This window comes from Mytilus edulis, chromosome 9 (assembly GCF_963676685.1).
Source record: "Mytilus edulis chromosome 9, xbMytEdul2.2, whole genome shotgun sequence".
NCBI lineage: Eukaryota > Metazoa > Mollusca > Bivalvia > Mytilida > Mytilidae > Mytilus > Mytilus edulis.
The window spans coordinates 20,286,699-20,306,646 of NC_092352.1; the positions used below are offsets into that span (position 1 = coordinate 20,286,699).

At 31.8% G+C, this 19,948-nt stretch overlaps 1 protein-coding gene and 1 pseudogene across 2 annotated transcripts; one reads left to right on the forward strand and one right to left on the reverse strand.

Moving 5' to 3' along the window:
- Positions 1 to 1,509: 1,509 nt before the first annotated feature.
- LOC139489621 (mitochondrial dicarboxylate carrier-like) lies at positions 1,510 to 19,753 on the reverse strand. 2 transcript variants are annotated; one of them, XR_011656207.1, is made up of 10 exons: positions 19,367 to 19,753; positions 17,060 to 17,176; positions 16,123 to 16,283; positions 15,548 to 15,589; positions 12,231 to 12,345; positions 11,123 to 11,215; positions 10,085 to 10,156; positions 7,698 to 7,754; positions 2,457 to 4,500; positions 1,510 to 2,422 (listed from the first exon to the last, which is right to left on the reverse strand). XR_011656207.1 is itself a non-coding variant. In XM_071276236.1 (9 exons), the coding sequence occupies exons 1-9, from the start codon at positions 19,466 to 19,468 to the stop codon at positions 4,402 to 4,404; spliced, it is 858 nt and encodes a 285-aa protein (XP_071132337.1). In that variant the 5' UTR covers positions 19,469 to 19,744; the 3' UTR covers positions 1,510 to 4,401. The 2 variants fall into 2 exon arrangements, 1 of the variants encoding a protein (XP_071132337.1); XM_071276236.1 differs by having other exon boundaries at positions 1,510 to 4,500; positions 19,367 to 19,744.
- LOC139489334 (uncharacterized) lies at positions 12,411 to 13,624 on the forward strand (annotated as a pseudogene).
- Positions 19,754 to 19,948: the final 195 nt, after the last annotated feature.

The window sequence follows — 19,948 nt, forward strand, 5'->3', positions numbered from 1 at the left end:
AACCTAGTGTACTGCTGGCTTTATTACAGATGGTGTTTATGTGACTGTGCCATTTTAAGTCTGATTGAATTGTCAAGCCTAGATATTTTGCCTGATCAACATGTTCAAGAGTGTGGCCATGTAGAGTGTAATTGTATGTGAATGAATTTTTATTTTGGCTAAATGGACATAACATTACACTTGTCAGGATGAAAAGCCATTTTCCATGTATTTTCCCAAATGGCTAGTGTGTTAAGGTCTTTTTGAAGAGTTTCACTATCACTATTTGATTTTATTACAAGATATGAAAAATTGTCGTCTGAAAATAGGCATATGGTGGAATTTAACCCAACTGGTATGTCATTAATTTAAAATAAAACAGACTTGGGCCAGGACAGATCCTTGAGGCACTCCTGATTTCACAGGGACATAGCCTATAGTCTCACCCTCTAGGATAACTGCATGGGTACAACATGATAAAAAGCCCTGTATCCATTCATTTGTTTTCCCTTGTATCCCATAGTAATTTAGTTTGTGTGTTAACAAGTTATGACTGACTTTATCAAAAGATTTAGAGAAGTCCATAATGATGATAATGAGTACCTGTTTGTTTTGAGTTTTCAATATTTTTAGTGACATCATCTATAAATTTGAAAAGTTCAGTTTCACAATATCTATTTTTTTGAAGGCCATGTTGTAGGGGATACTGTATGTAATGGTTGTCTACGTGTGTCATGATTAGACTAACTACAACATGTTCCATAACTTTGCAACATACGCATGTCATAGAAATAGGTCTATAATTCTCTGGATTATATTTGGACCCTTTCTTGAAGATTGGAGAATCATGTGTGGTTCACCAGTCAGTGGGGACTTCGCCAGTGTCTAATGATTTTTTATATATAAGGCATAGTATTGGTGATAATTCATGTGCTAAATCCCTAATGATGCGTGGCTCACGTTTGTCTAGTCCACTTGTCTTTGATGGATTTAAATTTAAAAGTAGTTTGCAGATACCTTGGATGGTTATATTTATGTTTTGCATGGTAGGGTAAACTGTTTTCTGCTGCATGAACTGATTGTTTTCAAATTCAGTACCAGTAATTTTGTTAGGTTTTGAGAAAACTGATTGAAACTGCCTGTTGAGTGCATAGGATTTCTGTTTTGTGTCCCATTCTGCCTAAGTAATGTTATTCCACTGAAGTCAGTTTTTTTGGCTTCTAATATAAGACCAAAATTCCTTCATGTTGGAAAATTTATTTTCATCTTGTTTTGGTGTTACAATATTTTCTATGTATTGCCAGTATGATTGTCTGAGTTGTTTTTGTACCTCATGTATAATTTGCTTATATTTGTTTCTCATGTTGACATTTCAAGACTTTTACAACTTTTTATAGAGTCTGTCTCTGGTTTTCATTAATTTTCATATTTCAGATGTTACCCATGGGGTTTTATTTTTTGTAGTTATTTTTTTGTGAGGAATATGCTCACTGACTAATAAAGCAAGGCCAAAGTAAAAAGAAATAACTCTCAATGTTTTATGTTTTTATAAGATAAAAATATAAGTTCAGCATGGCTGCATAACATTAAACAAATATAGGTTAACTTCAGCACTCAGTACTTTAGTACAAAATAGTACAGTATATTAACTTTTAATCAAGTATCTATTCTCTGAAAATCTTTTATACAAACAGATTTGTTAATAGTAGACTGGTGAGTTACATAAAAAAGCAAGTTTAATCTTAACAATTTCTGAACATGGATTATGACAATTACCTGTCATTACTACTATCTGCATACAAAATTTATAAAAGTCAAATAAACTTTGATAATAACAATTTCTCAGGAATATAGAGTTACTTCCCATTATATGAATGTTCAGTCTTACAGAAAATACACTTTTAAGCTTATTATACAATATTTCCTGTCTGTTCTTGCTATTATTTTGCACAATTTTTATATATTATTAGAAATTTCTAATTTAGAAAATAATCTATATTGAAAAAATATTAAAAATATGTCTCATAAAAAGAAATTATAATGTGTTTTCCATTACATAAATATCAAAAGTAATTAGAAAAATTCTAATAATCCAATTCTTATTGATAAATTGTAAATAAAATATAAAAAAACAATGCTTTTGACATTTAAAACAAGCTCTGAATAATGTGAAATATATGTGACAAAAGATAAATGACTACCAAAAAAGGAATTAAAAGAAAATTGTACATCCTTATAATTCCTCCTCCACAATAGAGGTTCACTAAGGTTTTCTAAAACAAACTAAACATATTTTCTATCAGGATCAACCTGTTATATCTAATTTAATCTAAAATAAGTTTTTTTTCTATATAACTCAATAAAAAAATATGTAATCTTCAAAGATTATTTAATCTATAACAACAAATATACAACGAATAAAATGAACACAAATTGAAAATACCTTATCCTTCTATTGAGATAGATATAAAAAATACCTTATCCTTCTATTGAGATAGATATCTATATATCTGACAAACTTAATGTCCCAGACATGCTGAATGTCAAAAGCAAACTACATCGGCTATAGGAGTACCTTAAGAAAACAATATCATTCTAACATAAGTAGCAGTTTGTCAAGAGAAAAAGTTTTTAGTTCTATTAAACTTTTATTTAAGTTACTCCTTAGAAAATTAAAACCTAAAGCACTATCACTGTATCACATTTATAAATATTTAAAAAAAATCAACATCCGAAATACACCTAAAAACTTTAAAAAGAAACAGTAAAAGACTTTTTTCACTCGAGAATTAATTAACAATGACCAGCATACCAATAAATAGGTACAAATACTAAATATATCAAATATAAATTGCATTAAATAATCTTTTTTCTCCCTTGCATTAACAGCCTGTTATTATACTTTTGTTAACAATACATCTTATTTCAAATTATCATCACAAAAGTACAAAATTTAATGACTTTCAGTTATCATCCATAATTTCATATAAAGGAAAGCTCATTGAAGAGGGGTTGCCACAAGACTTACACCAAATCAATTGCTAACAGGTCAAATGTATTAGGTCATTATATTGTATAATTGTACATTTTCTGTCCATTGTAATTGATTTTGCAGTTTAAAAGGAGAGGAATTTGTATAAGTGACTTGTTACTTGTTTTCCAATCCATTGTATTGTATTGTATTTATGTACACATTTATTTATCTGTTTCTGAATAAAATATTGTTTACACTAACAGGTCAAATGTTATTCAGGATTAATATGTACACCAAACTAAGCAATCAATTGGTGAGACATTTCTGTGCAGTCCCTGATTGAAAGTAATTGTTTAGACTGGACATTCCAGTTTGGATACCTATATAACTGATTGCCATAAAGCATATTCATACATACATAGAAACATTCCTATGTTTCAAAATCTGCAGTCTACTTTTAAAATTATAATTTATGACTAAATTATTACATTTTACAAATTAAGTAATATATTTTTTTTAATATTTTTTATGTGACATTTAATAAAGGCATTTATCTAATTTACTCTAAAAATGATTTTTTTAAAGTTAATTATTTCTTATTTGGTCCAAGGCCGATATTTGTGAGTTTGATATAATAACTCCACATCTTGTTATAAATGCATTAGACTATGAAAATCCTGAAAATCTTAAATGAATTATAGGAGTGTAAATTGAAGTGAAGCTGAAACCTCAGATTGGCATAAACAAATAGCAATAAAGACAAATGCATGTATACTGCCTAACAATAATATGACACATGTAGTCCTCTCTTGAAAAAAGTGTATATATGTGATATATAATCATATTATATATCACCTAGTAGCTAACAAATGGAATAAATATTAGATTGCAGATTCCACATAGACCTTACAATGAATGGACAAACAAAAATATTTTTTTGACAGCACTTTAAATAATATTCAAAATAACATTCTAAATTTTACAAATTACACTTCTGATATTGCTTTCCCTGATTGCTTAAAATCAAAATTTGTACATGATTTGTTATCTGTATAGAGAGAAATTAAAAAAGTTACACAAAACCATGTGAAAATTCAATACAAAAACTTATGTTTACTGATAAAAACCATAGCTCAAAATACTGACAATCACATAATAAATTAGATAAAAAGGTTTGAAGTGCTTTTTTGTTTGTTGTAAAAATGCTGCTGTATATATGGCACATTACTGAATACTATTTATCCATAAAAATAAAAACATATCAAGCATAACTTTAAGAACTTTAAGAACCACTATTAGGAATGCATAGCTTGACCAAATAACACCTCATATCCATTTTACATGAAATTTGACAAACATTCTACAATCAACTTATTAAAGCAAGCTGATTTTTAAACCAGAGGTAATACTGTGATTTCTAAATCCTGTTTCTTTGGTTGACAAGAAATTTACTTGGGGTCATCTCCAAAGTTCTGACGAATTTGTTCAAAGAAGAGGAAAGTGAACACTGTATGTGGTCCTAATCTCACAAATGCTGGAAAGAAGCCCTGGAAATAAACAATTTTTTAAACATTTTAATTAAAAAGAATAAGTGAAAGTGTGAGCTACTGCTCACTGATGATACCCCAGCCCAAATATTTCGGTAAATAGAAAGTTGTTGAGAGATGAATATGAAAATGCATCACACAGTGAGGCTGACTTATATTAACCCTGAAACCAAATTTCAGAAATCCTTGTATTGTAGTTCCAGAGAAAGATGCGACAAAAATTTTCAACTTGGCTATCATGTGTAAAATAATAAAGTGTTCCGTAAACAGGAAGTTGTTGAGTGAAAACACATCCCATTGTATAGCTGACTTATATAAACCTTGAAACTAAATTTTAGAAATCCTTGTATTCGTAGTTCCTGAGAAAAATCTGACAAAAATTTTCAACTTGAATATCATGTGTAAAATGATACAAGTGTTCATTAACAGGAAGTTGTTGAGTGGTGAATCTGAAAACACACCACACGGTATACCTGACTTATATAAACCCTGAAACCAAATTTCAGAAATCCTTATGATGTAGTTCCTGAGAAATATGTCAGGAAAAATATTCATGGGACGGATGGACGGACTAATGGACAGACAGAGGAAAAACAGTTTACCCACACTTTTTTTAAAATGGAGTATAAAAATAGGAGAGCACTGGCTGAATTGTCTTGTTTGCATTACTTATCATGATTGAAATAATGTGAAAGTCTTAAAGATAAAGGTTTTATTATACTTTTCACATCAACTTTATCATAGCAATATTGCTGACCTGTCATCATGAAAACAAAACCTTGATCACTGACCCATAAAATTAAGATTAAGAGAACCCTGTCTGAACTACATGTAGACATTGACGTAATGCTATATACAAAATATGGTTGCCCTATTACATGATTATTGCTGTTATCACATTGCTTTAAGAAGAACCAGGTGCTCCGCAGGGCGCAGCTTTATACGACCGCAGAGGTCGAACCCTGAACAGTTGGGGCAAGTATGGACAAAACATTCAAGCGTGATACAGCTCTGAATTTGGATTGTGATCAAATTTTTGACATTACATGGTTTTTTTTTACACAAAACAAATGTCAAGATTTTACAAATCAATTAAAGATTTCTTCTTCAAACTTATTTAAATCTAAAATTAAATAGTTGACACAGCATAGGTTTCTGACACAGAATGAATGTGGTCTAATGAACTTAAAAGTTTTTTTTTGCCTTTGAGCAATTCACTATGCTGTTGAATATTAATCCTCTCAAAAAAATGTTTGAAGAAATTTTCTTTTTATTTATGAAATCTGAAATGAGAAAAATTTAAACCCCCCCTTTTTTCACATCCCCGTTTCCCTTTTTCCAAAACTGATATCAATTCAAATTTCTAATGGAGTTTGCAACAATAACTACTCTTTTAAATACATCATAAAATATTAAAATGTAAAATAAAGTGCTTGTTATCACTGAATGGTAAAGATTGGTTGGTAGTAAAAGTGAATATACATTGTTTATTGTATAAAACAATAAAAAAAACTTCATCAGCAACATTTTATATTGGCAAATTTCCAATGAAGTTATTTACATAAAGTTATTGGCAAATAAAAATAGAAAATGACATCATAGTCATGTCTGGCAAATTTCCAACATACATTATCTAAAAACATTTTAGATAAGATAAGGAAAAAAAGCTTCATCAGCAACATTTTATATTGGCAAATTTCCAATGAAGTTATTTACATAAAGTTATTGGCAAATAAAAATAGAAAATGACACCATAGTCATGTCTGGCAAATTTCCAACATATATTATCAACTACTATTCTATACAAAGAAAGATAACTCCAATTGAAAGTTAATTGCTATCATGGCTATTGCACAATATTGTGCAATTAGATATTTCTTGCTATTGTGCAATACTGTGCAATTGAAAATTTCTTGCTATTGCACAATGCTTGATATGGAATCCTGATTTGGACTAACTTGAAAACTGGGCCCATAATCAAAAATCAAAGTACATATTTAGATAAAGCATATCAAATAAGCCCAAGAATTTATTTTTTGTTAAAATCAAACTTAGTTTAATTTTTGACCCTTTGGACCTTAATGTAGACCAATTTGAAAACTGGACCAAAAATTAAGAATCTACATACACAGTTAGATTTGGCATATCAAAGAACCCATTTATTCAATTTTTGATGAAATCAAACAAAGTTTAATTTTGGACCCCCATTTGGACCAACTTGAAAACTAGGCCAATAATTAAAAATCTAAGTACATTTTTAAATTCAGCATATCAAAGAACCCCAAGGATTCAATTTTTGTTAAAATCAAACTAAGTTTAATTTTGGACCCTTTGGACCTTAATGTAGACCAATTTGAAAACGGGACCAAAAATTAAGAATCTACATACATAGTTAGATTCGGCATATCAAAGAACCCCAATTATTCAATTTTTGATGAAATCACACAAAGTTCAATTTTGGACCCTTTTGGCCCCTTATTCCTAAACTGTTAGGACCAAAACTCCCAAAATCAGACCCAACCTTCCTTTTATGGTCATAAACCTTGTGTTTAAATTTCATAGATTTCTATTAACTTATACTAAAGTTATGGTGCAAAAACCAAGAATAATGCTTATTTGGGCCCTTTTTTGGCCCCTAATTCCTAAACTGTTGGAACCAAAACCCCCAAAATCAATCCCAACCTTCCTTTTGTGGTCATAAACCTTGTGTTTAAATTTCATTGATTTCTATTCACTTAACTAAAGTTATAGTGCGAAAACCAAGAAAATGCTTATTTGGGCTCTTTTTGGCCCCTAATTCCTAAAATGTTGGGACCAAAACTCCCAAAATCAATCCCAACCTTCCTTTTGTGGTCATAAACCTTGTGTTAAAATTTCATAGATTTCCATTCACTTTTACTAAAGTTAGAGTGCGAAAACTAAAAGTATTCGGACGCCGACGACGATGACGACGACGCCGACGCCAACGTGATAGCAATATACGACGAAAATTTTTTCAAATTTTGCGGTCGTATAACAATGGTATTTAAGGGATTTCTATATTCTACACAAATAGTCCCATACTGATTATATTATATCATCATCATTTTTATCTATTAGAACTTACCAAAACAAACAATCAAATCATATATGCTTACAGACAACTCAACCCTTACAACTATTTCTGGAAAAAAAATATACTGATTCTTAAAACTTACCTTGAAAAATCCTATAGGACCTTGCTTTGCTATATCAACTGCACATGCTAAGATACTCTGTAAAATAACATAAAATGTATTCATAGCATAGGGTAATTAATATAACTAGAGGCTCTAAAGAGCCTGTGTCGCTCACCTTGGTCTATGTGAATATTAAATAAAGGAGGCAGATGGATTCATGACAAAATTGTGTTCTGGTGATGGTGATGTGTTTGTACATCTTGCTTTACTAAACAGTCTTCCTGCTTACAATTATCTCTATCTATAATGAACTTGGCCCAGTAGTTTCAGTGGAAAATGTTAATAACAAGAATGTGTCCACAGTACACGGATGCCCCACTCGCACTATCATTTTCTATGTTTAGTGGACCGTGAAATTAGAATAAATTCTCCAATTTGGCATTAAAATTAGAATGATCTTATCAAAGGGAACATGTATACTAAGTTTCAAGTTGATTGGACTTCTACTTTATCAAAAACTACCTTGACCAAAAACTTTAACCTGAAATTTGCACTATCATTTTCTATGTTCAGTGAACCGTAAAATTGGGGTCAAAACTCTAATTTGGCATTAAAATTAGAAAGATCATACCATAGGGCACATGTATACTAGTTTCAAGTTGATTGGACTTCAACTTCATCAAAAACTACCTTGACCAAAAACTTTAACCTGAAGCGGGACAGACGGACGAACGAACGGACGGACGAACGGACGCACAGACCAGAAAACATAATGCCCCTCTACTATCATAGGTGGGGCATATCGTAGGTGGGGCATAAAAATTTACAAATTTTATGAAAATTGTTAAAAATTGACTATAAAGGACTATAGATTGAATGGTTCATGAGTAAATGCATCAGCGTGAATGGAAACACCATTTTACGATCTTTCAAGAACCATAACTCCTGAACGGTAAAAGTCAGAATCGTCATTATTGAACTTGACCTTTATTTTGTCATCAGTAACAACATTTAAAAATTTGGGAAGCTTTGGTAGAACAGTTCATGCTTAAATGCACGGACACGACTGAAAACACCATTTTTCAATCTTTCAAGAACCATAACTCCTGAACGGTAAAAGTCAAAATCGTCATTATTGAACTTGACCTTCATTTAGTTGTCAGTAACAACATCTCAAAATTTTAAAAGCTTTAGTTGAACGGTTCATGAGTTAATGCACGGACAACATTTGATTGCCGCCCGCCCGACCGACTGACCGCCCGGCTGACCGACGTACATCCCCAAATCAATAACCGACATTTTTGTCACAAAAATCTGGTTTAAAATTGACTATAAAGGACATTAACTCCTTAGGGGGTCAATTGACCATTTCAGTCATTTTGACTTATTTGTAAATCTTACTTTGCTGTACATTATTGCTGTTAAAAGTTTATCTCTATCTATAATAATATTCAAGATAATAACCCAAAACAGTAAAAATTTTCTTAAAATTACCAATTTAGGGGCAGCAACCCAACAACGGGTTGTCCGATTCATCTGAAAATTTCAGGGCAGATAGATCTTGACCTGATAAACAATTTAACCCATGTCAGATTTGCTCTAAATATGTTTTGGTTTTTGAGTTATAAGCCAAAAACTGTATTTTACCCCTTTGTTCTATTTTTAGCCATGGCGGCCATCTTGGTTTGATGGCTGGGTCACCGGACACATTTTTAAAACTAAATACCCCCAAAGATGATTGTGGCCAAGTTTGGATTAATTTGGCCCAGTAGTTTCAGAGGAGAAGATTTTTGTAAAAGTTAACAACGGACGACGACGAACGATGGACGCCAAGTGATGGGAAAAGCTCACTTGGCCATTCGGGCCAGGTCAGCTAAAAATAGGGAGATGTGGTATGATTGCCAATAAGACAACCATCGAATGAAAATGTATACATGTTTTATCACTTTTATGTTTTAATTGTTCCATCCTGAATTTTCATAAATTTGGCAAAATATATTGACCAATTTCAAATGGTTTTACAAAGGTGTAGAAGTTTTCAAAAATATGTATGTTCAGGTAAAGTCACTCATAATCTGAAACTTATCAACCATACTTGGGGCAGAAAATCTATACCTAAAGAAGTGAGTGGTAGTTTGCAAAATATCAGTAGCATGGTAAATTCATTCATGTATAGTTTTTAAAGGCATAATGGTCACAAAAGTGCTTATTTTCTTAGAATGTGTGGTTTGTCTTTATTTGTTACTTGAAATTTATAAATACTACAATAAGAAGATGCGGTATGATTGTGGATGCAACAACTCTCTACCACAGACTGAATGGTTAATAAGCAACTATAGGTCACCATACAGCCTTCAACAATAAGCAGAACCCATTGTATGTTTATTTAATTGGCCATTTAATTGGTATTAATTAATAATACTTACAGGATATGGATTATTCATCATTCTTGTCTTCATGACATCTAATGGCATTGTCAGCATTGTCGCCAAACATCCCTAAAAGTCAAATATTTCTTCTATTACATGTCAGTGGTCATTGCCTTATTTTGAAATGATGATTGTCCAACTATGCAAAGCATTTTACACATTGAATCAGTCTCAATAGATTTCCAAAATTTAACAAATATTGTTTAAATTGCTGCAGTAAATTTATTACAAGGATACCAGCATAATTATTTGCAATTGGATCAGCACTAATTGACTATGAATACACTGATTGAAATTAAAATAAAAAGAATGTAAGATATATGACTATCTAGGCAGTTATATAACAACAGAAGGTGGTGCTGAAAGAGATATAAAGATCAGAATAGGAAAAACTAAATCCACATTCATATGATTAGGCAAAATCTGGAAAACAACAGTCTTTTCAAAGAAGACCAAGCTCAGACTCTTTAACACCTGTGTACTTTCTGTACTTCTATATGGCTCAGAGTGCTGGAGAATGACTGAGGAAGATATCAACAGACTCTCCAGCTTCCATAACACATGCCTGAGGAAAATAATAAAAATATTCTTGCCAAACAAAATCTCCAACAAAGATCTACATGAGATGACCAGCACCAATGACATGGAGACTTTGCTTACACAAAAAAGATGGAGGTGGTTTGGTCATGTTATACGCAAACCATCTGATGACATGACCAAGTTAGCCCTTAGATGGACACCAGAAGGGAAAAGAAAAAGAGGCGGACCTAAAACAACACGGAGACGCACCATAGAAAATGAGCTAAAAAGGAGGATATACCTGGGGCACAGTGGAAAGAAAAGCAAACAAAAAAGAAGGCATAAGGCATAACAAGGATTAAGTAAGTAAGTAAGATATATGACATGAGATATGCATTATCTAAAATAAATGAAAGATGTATATACTGTGGATTCATTAGTTTTCCTCAATCCTCAAAAACTGGTACCAAACAAAATAAATGAATCCAGAGTAGTATAAAATAAAGTTTGACTTACAGCCATAGTACTACAAGTAAGATGTGTAACTGTGTTATCCTTGAAGTATCCAGACTTTATCAACAGCTGTTTAATCTGATCATATCCTGCAAGCTACAAAAAAAAAAACAATTTATAATTTAGGAAAGCTCAAAAATTATTGTTATTGCTGTATTGATGACTATGATATTAATCTTCATGTTTCAATAAGGGGTCATCCATAATTGTCAACCATTTTCCAAAGTGTACAAAACATACACTTGGGGGAGGGGGTTAAAAAATCAACATTTTTACCATACCCCTTTTTTTAATCATCATATAAAACAGTCACGATATGTTTCATTTTATTTTTAGTGCAAAATTCTATATAAAACTAAACTATGATAGACAAGATCTTTTTTTCTATTACAAATCTTCAAATCTAAAAATTGTTGATATACACTTTTTGAGGGAGAGTGGGGAGTATGAAAAGTGTATGTTTTGTACACTTTGGAAAATGGTTCACAATTATAGATGACCCCCAAATCATATACAGAAGTATTCAAGTCATCCAAAGAATTGTCATAGTAAACGCAGGAATAGTCTTTGAATTTTTAGAAATTATTAGGGAATGTCAGAAATAGAGCACATTTTTAGAAAAAATCTTTCACAGTACTATAATTACTATTGTTATATAAACTTATGATATCACAATTTTCAAACATTGATATTTTTTTTTTTAGAAATTGACACTTCCACTTGTATTTTTCATGCCAACTTATTAAGATTTTTAAGAATATAACATGCATACTACAGGATTCAAGACCAACTCTTTTTCTATGTTTCTAGTAGAAAAACTATTTGACGAAACAATAACTTCATGGTAAACTACCTTAAACTAAACTATAACTTGATATGGGATGGGTAAAGGATGAATGGACAGACCTAAAAAAGGACACAAACTGAAAAACACATCCCTTTTTCTATTGTAGGTGGGTCATAAAAGCTATAAAATTCTCAGGAAAATTTAAACAACACTTCTGTTTACACAATCTCTTTTGAAGGGAAAAATGTTTTATTGTTTTAGAATGGTATCAGTCAACGGTACTTTTAATTCATTTGAACAAAAAAATATATAGCACTAACTGACCTGACCCACTGTCACCAGGACAGCTCTTGAACTGGCCATAGAAGCTCCACTAAACATCCTCGCCAAGCCTCCCTCCTGGTATACTTTGATTAGACCATCAATTGCATGTTTGTAGCTAAAAGAAGAAGGAACCTTTTCATAAACATAGATAATGTGAAACTTACGAAAACTACATGAAGTATGAAATCGGATTGGAAATGCAAGGGTTGTTCGTAAAGTTCGTGGACAAGCTGAAGTTTGCTTAAAAATAGCATTTCAATTCTTTTTGCAAATTTGTAATCCTGAATTATATCCTAGTTCGGTTATATCAATATTTGTCCAATTTTAAATGCAAAATAATAACACTTACTTCATATATTTAATAGTGGGGACCCGGAGCATGGCGAAAATATAACATAACATGCTGGCTGGTGTTTTCATGTTTTTGTTATTCAAAGTTTCAAAATCCGCCAAAAATACATAAAACTTACATTGTGACATCGACAATAGTCTTGAAGTTAAACGTGCTAAATTTGATTGGTCAAAATTTTGAAATGTCGGAGAAATCTTGATTTGAAGCATTGAATCCAAAATCGTCATCACTGAAAACAAAGAAATTTACGAAAAAGGTGGAGCAGCTGGCGGTTATAAAATTTTGTGTAGACATGGGAAAAACGCCAGCAGAAACACAAAAATTCTTAAAACAGTCTGAAAAACATAGCAAAGCAAGTCGTTCATTGGAATTCAAGTTGCACAAAATGTTTGGGGACGGAAGAGACAATTTGGAAGACATTGAGCAGAAAGGTATGCCATCTTTCAGTCAATCATATGCGATAAAAGATGAAGTTCTGAACGTTATCAACAGTAACCGGCGACTAACAGTAAGAAAAGTTCCAGACAAATGTGACATTTCTTAGACTCCAGCAACCCACATTTGAGCAAATGATTTAAATAATCTATGAATCGAGTATGTGCTAGATGAGTACCGCGACTTCTTACAACAAAATATTTAATAAAAAGAATGGAATTGTAAAATCAATTTATTAATTTTATTTCTCATGGTTGCATACGATTTCTAGACAGAATAATTACAACCGACGAAAGCTGGTTTTATAACTACGATCTGGAAACTATACAACAGTCACCAAGACAATGCACTGTCCAACACTTCTCTAAAAAGTCATCTTGAAATTAATTTACTTGGATTCTAATGTCGGAAACATCCTCCGTATAGCCCTGACTTAGCGCCAATGGATTTTGAGGTAATCCTGCATATCAAATCTTTTTCCCAGTGGACCAAGGTTCGATGATTTACCTGAACTAAGACAGGAAGTAATGAACATAAACTTAACAAGAATGTGTCCCAAGTATTCGGATGCCCCATCCGCACTATCATTTTCTATGTTCAGTGGAACGTGAAAATGGGATAAAATCTCTAATTTGGCATTAAAATTAGAAAGATCATATCATTAGGAACATGTTTACTTAGTTTGAAGTTGATCGGACTTCAACTTCATCAAAAACTACCTCGACCAAAAACTTAAACCAAAACTTTAACCTGAAACGGGACAGACGGACCAGAAAACATAATGCCCATAAATTGGGCATAAAAATGAAAACAGAACAGTTTGAGAACATATTTGATGACTGGTTAAAAAGATGTAAAAATGTGTTGCTTTGAAAGGAGACTACGTTGAGAAAAGTTATAATGTTAATGTTGTTGAACGTCAGAACGTCAGAATTATTTGTTTGAGTGCTCTGGGTGAGTTTCTTATGATTTTTAAATAAATGTAAGTACGATAATTTAAGCAGGTACTGAAATAAAAATTTGTACACTTAATCAGTAAATCATGAAATTAGTTATATACTTGTTTTATTTATTTCAGACGGGTAAATAATGTTTTATTGAGATTGTCCTCAAACTTTACAGACAACCCTCGTACAATAGCTGTTATTTGAGTAAAAAATAAACATAATGTCCATATTAGCAAATAAATGATTGGAACTTGCTTTAAGTAACTGATAGCACTCTTTAATACAGTATCAATTCAATAAAACTGGTTGTAAATTACATCAATGCAAAAGAGTTAAGTGTAATTTGAAATGTAATATGTTAACCTTTATTCTAACATGACGTCCTTATTACGCTATGTCAACAAAGCCGTGTTCTAATCAGCACAAAAAATATGTTTGACACATGCGCAAGGACTTACTGTTTATATTAACGTTATTTTCATCGTTATCCTTTAAAATATATACATTAATGCAGCTAACATAAACTTTTATTATATATTTTTATGAAACAACATACATTTATCCTGCTCGTAGTTTTTAAACTTATCAATATGAAATGCAATGCACAGACTCCTTGAGGAGGAAACGGGAACAGCCAAACATTTTTACGGTAATTTAGTACGCTTCGACCTATAAAAATACTATATTTGTCCTATTAGAATCGAAATAAGTCCTTCATGTCATGCTCTATGCTCATTTTAACATGGGTAGGCAATATATTTGACCACATTTTACACCTCGCTAACGCTCAGTGTAAAATATCGACAAATATAATGCCTACCCATGTTAAAATGAGCATAGAGCATGACATGAAGGAATTATTTCTTAATTTTATAAACCGTAGCAATCAAATTAATAGAGATAAGATAATAACTATCACCAGAAGTATCCTAATAAAATTTCACCACTTTTTTTTTCTTGTTTACAAAACCATGGCACCTCAAGTTTACATATAGTAAAAGTAGAGTGGGAAAATGTTCATTCATGAAATATTCATGAATGAAAACACAATCTCGTGTAGATTTCTTGTGATTTTCTCTTTAGCGCATGGCAGATCCACGAAGTAGTGTTTGTGATACTGATTTTCAAAATGAAGTTTAATTCATCTGAATCGTTTGTGAACTTTCATTTCTTTTTTATTCAAGCTGTAATCTTTTCAGTCAAAAGAGTAGTTACTCAAAATTTCAAAAGTATCTTCCAAGAATCAGAATTCAAACACTAGTACTACACTATCTCGGAGCAGAATAAATTGCGATAGTCTGTCACCGGAAGTTTGAGGCCGACGCCTAAGGAAAGTAGCAATAGCAAGCTATAGCAAACTTTCCAAAAAGAATAGTGCTTTAAAATATCAAAGAAATATGTTTATGACTCAGTAATTTTTTTCTGCAATGAAATGCAGGGTTTATTATCCACAACTTTCAGATTCAATGAACCACATGTGATATGGCCTAATTTGGTGGTACATGTATTGCACCTAAATGTGCTAGGAGTTTCTTGTGAGGTTATCTATAGTTATTTTACTCAATTAAATACTGAATGCATACTTTCTTCTTTGTTCCTTTGGCAGTTTCACATCATTCTGCATTCTGTGTGAAAAAAAAAATGAAAAGGTTACTGGGCAATACAAGACATTTTGAAGCTGAATATTATACATTTTGTATTATATCTCGTTATCAAAACTTAATAATCTTTCATTGTGTGCATTTTTAAATGTGAAACAATAATAAACTTCTTTTATTTCCCTCTGATAATTAAATGTCAGGACTTAGTCTAACAGTACTTAATTATTTTTTTTCAACTGAAAATTATATTGATTACTTCCATACACTAAATCTGAGATAAAAATAAAAACTTATACTTAAAAATAGGTTTAATTATTCGAAGTATGCATATTCAGGGCCTTTTATGGCTGACTATGGGTATGGGTATTGCTCATTGTTGGAGGCTGTATGATGACCTAAAGCTGTTTATATCTGTGTCATTGGCAATCATATCACATCTTCTTTTTTATATTCAATAACTGAGTTTAGGCCTTCTTAAGGTACAATGTATGCATGTAAAAAAACTGAATGATGTGAAAGACATCTTTGATATAATAATGTTATCATACAACACTTACCTTACATTGACTAGATCTGGTGGTGTCCCTATAAATCCTCCAGTGGCCCCTGCAAAACCAGCCACACCTACTTTCTGATACAGTGGCATCACACTTCCATCACTGGTTAAATTTTTCTTCACAGTTTCATATATAGCAAATCTGGTCATTGAATATGTAAGCTGTCAAATACATAATGAATATTAATAAAACATCATATTCATTTATTCTTTGATGAGGGTCTGGGACTCTGGATATGTTTTGTCCATTATTCTCAATTCTTTATATCTTAGTACATTGTACCCTGTTATTCTCTATTCTTTAAATTTTAGTACCCCCTTATTCTCTTTTCTTTCTATTTTCTTTTTTCTTACAATTTATTCTGAAGATTTTTATTCCATTATTCTCTTTTATGTAGAACCACTTCCAGACCCTCTTTGATGGTAAGAGTTCTGCTGCAAAGCAAAATGTCTGTCTTTATCCAAAATACTGTGCATTTCCAGTAGCAGTTCAAAAATTGTATTATCAATATTTTTTGAAGACTACTAAACTGGCAAAAAAAACCAGCTTTTCGTAGGCTTACTCAAAAATGTTTTATAGTATTCTGTTTCTTCCCAACTTTCATAATATCTGTTTATTCCTGAGGTAATTTCTCAACAGAAATGGATTTTAGTCTGGGAGAACATGATTTATTTATTAGTTGTAATTTGCTTTGAACTAGCTTTTAGTAATTGAAAGTACTCTTATATTGGTGCTTTGTGTCAATTGGTTTTATTTTATGTCAGTTTTTTTTTATATATTATTTTGACCTATTTAGTTGAGCTATTTGGAACTAATTTTAACAGATTGTTCTAATGTTGTGCTGTTACACAAGTTGCTTACTTCAACTTCATTTGAACTGTGATGGATAGTTGTCTAATAAGAAATCATACAACATCATCTTATTTTCATATTGTACCTGTCTTGTAACAGATGCTGACAATCCATTGTAAAATCCTAAAACTCCATCACTTTTATACAGTCTTCCTATTAATGTGGTGACTTTAACTTTAGTCTGCTGGGTCTGTAGATGCACCTGAAAAATAACTTTACTTGTGAAATATCTATCATAAAATTGAGAATGGAAATGGGGAATGTGTCAAAGAGACAACAACCCGACCAAATAAAAAAACAACAGCAGAAGGTCACCAACAGGTCTTCGATGTAGCGAGAAATTCCCGCACCCGGAGGCGTCCTTCAGCTGGCCCCTAAACAAATATATACTAGTTCAGTGATAATGAACGCCATACTAATTTCCAAATTGTACACAAGAAACTAAAATTAAAATAATACAAGACTAACAAAGGCCAGAGGCTCCTGACTTGGGACAGGCGCAAAAATGCGGCGGGGTTAAACATGTTTGTGAGATCTCAACCCTCCCCCTACACCTCTAACCAAAGTAGAAAAGTAAACGCATAAGTAATTGTGATTAAAGGAAAAACTAATTCACCACCACTTATTGGAAAGAAAACACTTATTCAATTAGGCATGTTACAAATACAAGAAGATGGAACATTAAAAGAGCCAAATGGATTAGGAATTCAGGGTGGAATTGTAAAATTTGAACATAAAATACCAGATATAAGAAACAAAGCAGCAAGGACTAAATCAAACCACGTAAGGAACAACAATCAAACCGAAAACATGATCAAGAAGATAACACAAAGAGACAAGAACACAAAAGCACAAGGAGACAAAGAATACAAACAAAATGTTTCAAATAAGCATTCACAGAAAAGGAGGTACAGAGAACATTCTTTTAAAATCAGTGACCGTGTCTTATTCAAGCAAGAGAAACGGAATAAATGGTCAACTGCATATGAACTTGAACCGTATATCATATACAAAATATCCGGATCAAGCATAGAAGCTCAGCAAAAGTCAGATGGAAGAAAAGTGTTTCGTGACTCATCACACTTCAAACTTGTAAATAACATTGAAATTCCGCACTCAAATGGTAAGTGGCGAGATAGAATTTTGATGCACACTAAACTGAATGGAGACAAACACATGATTGCATCAGGAAGAAGAGAGATGCCGAACCGAACCAAGAGAGCACCTGCTAGATTTAGAGACTTTGTGGTCTGATTTTAAATATGGACTGTAATTATCAAAAATAGATATCATAAGTGAAATATGGACTGTTAAATTTAAACTTTTATTTTTGAACATTAATTTATTTAATACCACTTTATTTGAAATGAAGATCAGAACTTTTGAAGAAATGGAGAAATGTAATGACTTTAACCGCGCGTAACGTAACGCTATACTTTGGTGTTCCATTTGTAACGTCACATCCTTAGTAACTTTGTTATGTGTTCTTGTATAGATTTTAATACACGTTCCACATGTTATATTTGTTGTCTTGTAAATGCCTAAGTTATTTCAAATACGCACATTAAAATTCAGTTCAAGAGAAGTCCGAGTCTGATGTCAGAAGATGTAACCAAAAAAAATAAACAAAATGACAATAATACATAAATAACAACAGACTACTAGCAGTTAACTGACATACATTTATCATTAAAATTAGTAGTTTTTATTGGTGAAATGAATATCTATCCACTTTTGCAGATTAAAAGACAGACTACAAAATTGCTGAATGGCATGTTTCCCCAATATTTTTATCCCCAACTGGCTGTTTCTCAGCCTATCCATCAAAGAATCGTATTAGTAGTAATTTTCTTAGGTACATCCAGACTGATTTAAAATATTGTAAATGTACTAAAACTATCCAGGAAATGAGTTAACAACCTGCTTAATGATTATCAAATTAGTTGTGAGCTCCGATGAGGAAAATTTATTTCCTGTGAACTGTGATCAGCAAATTTAACATCTCATTTACCGTCCTAAGCCTCAGAACACAATTATTCTTCCCCTTGGCTACAATGCATTTTTTGGTTAAAGTCAAGTTGAAAAAAAAATCATTGTCAAACATGAAATAAATTGAACTGCTTATAGACCATTATTATTCTAATAAAATATGCTTGTACCAGAACAATCCACCAGTGCTTTTTCTTTTTAGAGCCCTATATTAACATGCCAATGGTAAAATTTAAATCTTGAATAAATAATGAAGGCTAATTTCTACCCTTCTTTCATTATTGCCAAAATCACTACTTTTACTTTCAACAATATTTTTTTCCACAGTTTTACTTATTTCAATATATATGCAACTGAGAGGACCAACTCAGAGTTATATCCTGGATTGTACACACTAACAAACCTTCATCAAATCAAGTGGGTGTGTACAACAAGCTGCCATGGCACTTGCAACTCCTCCAAAATACCATCTTCCAACTCTTTTTGTCTTGTCAACCTGTGACATGTTTGAATATTCAATTTTAATGAACGATCACGTATCTTAGCAATTAAATTATTTTCTGTGACAATTTGCCTTGCAATTTTTTATGTGACTTTATCAGTTTATAACGAATCACTCATTGTATTCTGTTTAAGTAAATGGAGGGAATCACATAAATATACAGTGGCAGTCACGCTTAAATTGTATCAAATTTTACAAAATACAATTTATTTCATCCTGTTTTTTCTGGCTGAAAGATAGCAGACAACCTTTGATTATCTCCCTTCGGGCACCTGTCCTTGAGAAAATACCTAAATTATGTCTTTGCCAATCTGATCATTCCTTTTCTCTTACTATCAAACTATTCGTCACCATTCAAATCATATCTTTATTCCTTGACTAGAATTTTGTTAAAGTATTCATCCGATTATTTTCTATCCATTTACAACATCAAATCGTGCAAATCACAGTACTCACATGTTCGGGACTATCGGACACAAATTA

Coding starts and splice junctions, on each gene's coding strand:
- LOC139489621 (XM_071276236.1), bottom strand. CDS start 19,468: ATGTCACAGGTTGACAAGACAAAAAGAGTTGGAAGATGGTATTTTGGA. Junction 16,284..17,059: donor CAGCATCTGTTACAAGACAG/GTACAATATGAA, acceptor TGTATTTGACAG/CTTACATATTCAATGACCAG. Junction 7,755..10,084: donor TGATGAATAATCCATATCCT/GTAAGTATTATT, acceptor GTTATTTTACAG/AGTATCTTAGCATGTGCAGT.